Source organism: Bolinopsis microptera, chromosome 2, assembly GCF_026151205.1.
Source record: "Bolinopsis microptera isolate Bmic1 chromosome 2, MBARI_Bmic_1.0, whole genome shotgun sequence".
NCBI classification, from domain to species: Eukaryota; Metazoa; Ctenophora; class Tentaculata; order Lobata; family Bolinopsidae; genus Bolinopsis; species Bolinopsis microptera.
The window spans coordinates 11,313,749-11,319,177 of record NC_087073.1 but is presented as its reverse complement, the minus strand read 5'-3'; the positions used below and the strand labels follow the sequence as shown (position 1 = coordinate 11,319,177).

At 36.8% G+C, this 5,429-nt stretch overlaps 1 protein-coding gene across 1 annotated transcript; it reads left to right on the top strand.

The window, feature by feature from the left end:
- LOC134826780 (beta-3 adrenergic receptor-like) lies at window positions 1–4,251 on the top strand. The gene is made up of 4 exons (XM_063839276.1): window positions 1–84; window positions 225–359; window positions 1,996–2,208; window positions 4,117–4,251. The coding sequence occupies exons 1-4, from the start codon at window positions 1–3 to the stop codon at window positions 4,249–4,251; spliced, it is 567 nt and encodes a 188-aa protein (XP_063695346.1).
- Window positions 4,252–5,429: the final 1,178 nt, after the last annotated feature.

Sequence of the window (5,429 nt, the reverse complement as noted above, 5' to 3'; positions counted from 1 at the left end):
ATGGGAGTCGTAGTGGGAGTGGTGATAACGATAGCTGTCCTGATAATTGTCCTCAATGTTCTAATGGCGATGCATCTTAAGAAGGTACCGTTGACATAAACTTTTAAAAACTTCTTTCAAAATGAAGAAACATAATGATGTATCAAGCCGACCCCAAAGAGTGAATGTTAACACCAATATATTATTACAATTACTGAAGGTCTCAAATAACTTCCTTGACCCAGGCGAGAAAGGGAATTGCACGGATGTTACTCAGCTTCCTGGCTGTGTACGACCTATGTATTGGTACCATCATCTTACCCATGAGAATATCCTCTCTGATAATGGATACTCGGGAGAACAACTGGCCACTCGGCAAGGTAGGTACACTCCTTATATGGGGATCACGTGGCGTACCACTCTGTGACACTGATCAACAGAGAAAAATAACTAGGAGGGGCATACATTTTGACCTAAAAGAGGGGCATTCTAGCCCTAAATGAAGCTTCGGGTCTTAGAGTTTACATTTTTAGTCAGCCATTTTCATGAATACCAGTACATTATTAGCCCCCCTCCCTCTTCCTACACCCCTGTAACCTATAATAACCCCTGTAACCTATAATAACTCAATACGCAATTAGAAAACTCAAATAATAGTGCCAACGGTGAACGGTTGACTTTGAAAGTAATACCAGTGCCACCGGCGAACATTTTTGGGGAAATTAGTTGATTTAAACAGTTTTACTTTATTGAGCTTCAGAGGGATAAATACCGATGCCCCTTCAAAAGAGGGGCATTAGGCCCAACGAGGGCCGTTTAGAGGGGCACCCCTCGAAAGAGGGGCATGTTGGTCACTCTGCTTTGTGTAGGTAATAAAATAACAAATATAATCGTACGATCGAACTATTCGAACAAAATAAAAGGGGTTTCAATAGCGATTAGATTTCTAGACAAATCTTTTATACTGATAGCCTAAATTAACGTTTAATTAACAGTTAAGTAAATCATTATCCGAATCGAAATGAAAACAAAGTGTATTCAATGATGAGTACAGCTGACTTCCTGACCAGTCTGTGTGGTGAATAGACAAACAGGATTGTGCGAGCGAAGAATTAGAACAAATGAAAATCAGGGAATTTAGATTATATATATTTCATATCAATAGCTTTAATTAAGGTCCATTTGAACATCCATTATTAACATGATTAAGGCAAATCAGTATTCGAATTTGTTGAAAGCCATGCAGTTCATTCTAAAGTCCAAACATCGCTCCATTTAATAATGAACAATGACAAAAAAAATTGTCTGGAACTCTCCTGAGTCCTAAATGGCTTAATTCATATAAGCTATGACTCTACTTTGTGATGATAACAGTCGGACGAATATGTGGAAGGATTGTTAGTTAATTACTAAATTTATAAAGCTAACTAAATATATAAAATTAAACAACAATAAAACTAACTGACCCTTACAGAAATCTTGGCATGGTGAACCTAATCTAATAATTATAATTGTATGATTTATAATATTATTTCAACTGGTTACCAGGGTAACTAACTGGTTACCAGGGTCACTAACTGGTAACCAGGGTTAAGATTAACTATACAATGAAGTTAGCGTACCTGGACTTAGAGTTCATTAATAACCTGGAGCTATTGTGCTATTATTTTTAGAAGGCCACTCCCAGAAGCAAGGACTGGTTAAGATTATAAAATCCAAACTACAAAACAAAAGTTTTTATGCTAAAACTTTTGCATTTGGGTGTGTTAAAACCTTCGCTGGGGTGCTAAAATCTCCTTTATTACATTTGAGGTGTTAAAATATTTGTATATCACATTTGGGGTGCTAAAAATTGTTAAAAATACAGCTGGGATGCTAAAATCTCTTTGAACCACATTTAGGATACTAAAATCTTTTGAAATAACATTTGGCCTCGGGGTACTACTATCTATTGAGTTAACATTTAGAGTCTATAATCTCTTTAAACCACATTTAGGATAATTTCTTACATTACAGCTGGGTTGTGTGCTCTACGGGATATCTACCAGTCTGGTGATAAGAAGTACAATGTGGACTATAGTCCTACTAGCAGTGGACAGAGTAGCGGCCGTTCTCGCACCTTTCTTCTACGCAACCAGAGTCAAGGTCTGGTACGGAAAAGCAGCCGGAGCGGCGGTTGTCTTCTACTCGTCCATCATGGTAGTTATCATGAACACAACAACCAATCAGGTAACAGTTTTATCTAAATGTTGCAAAACAACAACTACTTAAGAACTTCTAGGTCGGAACTAAACAACTATTACAATATCTATAGGTGGGAACTAAACCCGGTTTCAAAAACTGCAAAACTGTCACAAATAATTGTAGCTGAATGAATCGTGGCGTTTAAGAATGGCCGAGGTGAACGGATTTTTAACAAATTAGAAGGCGATATTGTGTATAGACTTATTAGACATAGTAACAGCAGCAAACGCCCGCCCATGATTGATTTGGATTAGCCACTTTCTTTTCTTAGAATCGCTTTCTCTGGACTTCAATTTCAATGTTAATGAGGTGGGAATTGACACGAACCGTACTCAAAAGGGCTAATGTGTTTGCAGGAGCCAAGCCAGTCAACTGAGCGGGAAAATAAAAATTAGTCCGTTAAATCGGGTTCTCAAACATCAATGTATATCGAACTACTGTTTTCACAGGGCAGTGTGCTCTCAATTATATTAGTCGTTCACACACCAATAAGTTTGCATGTATTGCTGTCATTACCGGCAAGTGGAAGCGGCTCAGTCTTCGAGGCTCTCAGAGTATCAGCGCTTCGAAACAATAAAGAAAATGTAATTTTAACAAAAAGTTGAAAGAGAACTAAGATGAAATCCTCAAACCAGTAAAACCTACATCCGGACCTGCTTTGAGAGGACCTTTAGCCTTATGCACTCAACAGGTCATACTTGAACCTCCCACTTCTCAGTCCATACTCTCACATTGAAACTAACAACATAGCTAACTACTTAACATATATATATTAAAGCTGAAAATAAATAAGCAGTAGAATAAAGATATCCTGATTTTCTGCTGAAGATGATTATTCAAGCTAATCCAACTGTAAACCACTGATTAAAAAGTCATATTCAAACTAGTTTAAACTTGATTAACATAATTGTTCAAATAGTTTCAGTACATAGAAAGAGACGGCCACAAAATCTGTCTCCAGTCCTTCAGATTTGTATATGCCAGCAACACCCAACACTTCTTTCTAATCCACAGGTTTCCCAACTTTCTCCCACTCCCCCGCTTTGAGCTTACTTTATTTCCTCGGCACCTTACTTAGTAATGAATGACTGAAATACTTTAAATTCCCACCTTTTATAAAAGCTTAAAAAGAGATTAACACGGAATTTCGCAGACTAGTCGAGTTTTTGGCAGCTAACCTTGCAGTTATGGTGCTCAGTTTTGCAACCGTTTTCAGACTACTCAGAAGGAAGGTGAGTTACAATTAAATATTTGACTGCTTATATGGCCATCACGTGGTGTTTTCAGACTATTTAGAAGGGGGTTGGGTAAAGAATTTACAATTATTTAAGTCTTCTATTAGTTTAACTATAAGTTAAAATCTGTCTAGTTTATTGCCATTTTACTTTTAGTTTCGACTTAGTTATATTAGTTGGAGTGCATGTTCAAGGTATTTATGTGAACCTGTTGAGATACTGTGACATGTTAAGGCATTGTGACATGCTCTAAATCTGTATATGGCACCAGCAGGATGGCGTTATAAATCAACAGCTTTTTTATTTGTCACTTTATTGCAATACAAAGTTTCCGATTTGAAATCTTTTCATTCCAAACTGAAATCGTTTCAGGCAAATAGGTACAATTCCGACCGGCTATTAGCCGACTAGTAGCCGGTTGTTACGGTCCAGTCCTCTAACAGGCGGCTAATAGCCGGTTAATTATAGCCGGTCGGCATTATACTATTATACATACTTATGTTATAGGTATTTGCGATCTTTTCATTCCAAACCACACAAATGATAAAGCTGTCCTCTTAAACAGCGAGACTAGTTGTACCCACACGATCAAACTCAAGTTTCTAACAGATGAACAATCAATTAAATAATAATTAAATAATAATCTCAATAACTTCAGAGAAAGAAGGGTCAAGGACAAAGAATTATGCGGAGAGTTGAGCAGAATTTGACCTGCATGGTAATATCACTCCTACTGGCTTTCCTGGTCTGCTACTTACCCTTTACTTTCTACCTTTCTATCACTATGATGTGAGATAATACGTCAGAGTTAGATAATGCTGAGGCCTTCATAGTTCTAGGCTTATTTAAATCATGTAAAAATAGATAATATTTGTTGTGAGAGATTTAAAATCGTCACTATAAAAGCTAAAACAAAAGACTTCAACGCTTACCAAATACAAAACAGCATTAGCTAGAATAGAATAGTAGTATACTAGAATGGTAGTATAAAACCAAACACATTCTTCACTCTAATCAAGATAGCACAAATAATGAAATTTCACTATCGTCGTCACACCACTAACCTTATAATAAGGCTCTCAGAGTGCAAATAATAGAAATGTATACTCAATCTTGTCACACCTAATACCACATAATGAATATTTGTCAGAATACTCCAATTATAAAATATTGTCTTCAGACCAAACCGAATAATAGAGGTGGGGAACGATTCGGAATTAAGAATAGGACAAGCTGTGATGACTCTACTGACAATAAATAATCTTCTTAACCCTCTTGTCTTCCTATGCTTTACTGCCAGGTTAGTTCAAGATTGATGTGCCGTTCACCAGAAGAAAAATGCAAGCGTTGATAAAACTTAAAGGACCAGTTAACTGAAAAAAAAGTTATCCTCATATTTTGACAGATTGTGACAAATAGCAAACTAAGCAACGAGTCGAAATTCCTAAATCTCTAACTGCTCTCTAACGCGTGTAAATAGCGTTTGTATTATTTTGGCGATGACGTCATAAAGTCCCTCTTGCGCGCAGAGTAGCTCGTGAGACTGTATTTTACAGGTAAAAAATGGACATAATACAATCTTTTCCCCCGAATAACTCGAAAAGTAAGTAATTTAGGGTACATGTTGCTTCATAAGTTGTATATAAACATGGCCATTCTGCACAATTTGCACACATTCAAAAACCTTTAGGGCCTTCATAGCCCAATTAACCAGATACCCATAGTTTTGCATGATTTCTGGAACCGAAAATCAGTTTTTCGCCAATAACTGAAAAAGTAAGCACTTTAAGGCATATGTTTGTTCGTAAGTCATATATTAATATGCTAATTGCGGTTCTTTTGCATCCTGTCTGAAGACTCCATCACGATCATATCGAAAATGGGCTTAGCACCACGCCCAAAATGGTTTTTGGCGAATTTATCGAAAAGTAAGGATTTTAGGCCATGTGTTGCTCAATAACTCCTATATAA

Bases quoted from the DNA above. Each gene is read 5' to 3' on its own strand.
- LOC134826780 (XM_063839276.1), top strand. From the start codon at position 1: ATGGGAGTCGTAGTGGGAGTGGTGATAACGATAGCTGTCCTGATAATT. The intron at 85-224 runs GTACCGTTGACA...TCCTTGACCCAG, and splicing joins TGGCGATGCATCTTAAGAAG to GCGAGAAAGGGAATTGCACG. The intron at 360-1,995 runs GTAGGTACACTC...CTTACATTACAG, and splicing joins ACAACTGGCCACTCGGCAAG to CTGGGTTGTGTGCTCTACGG.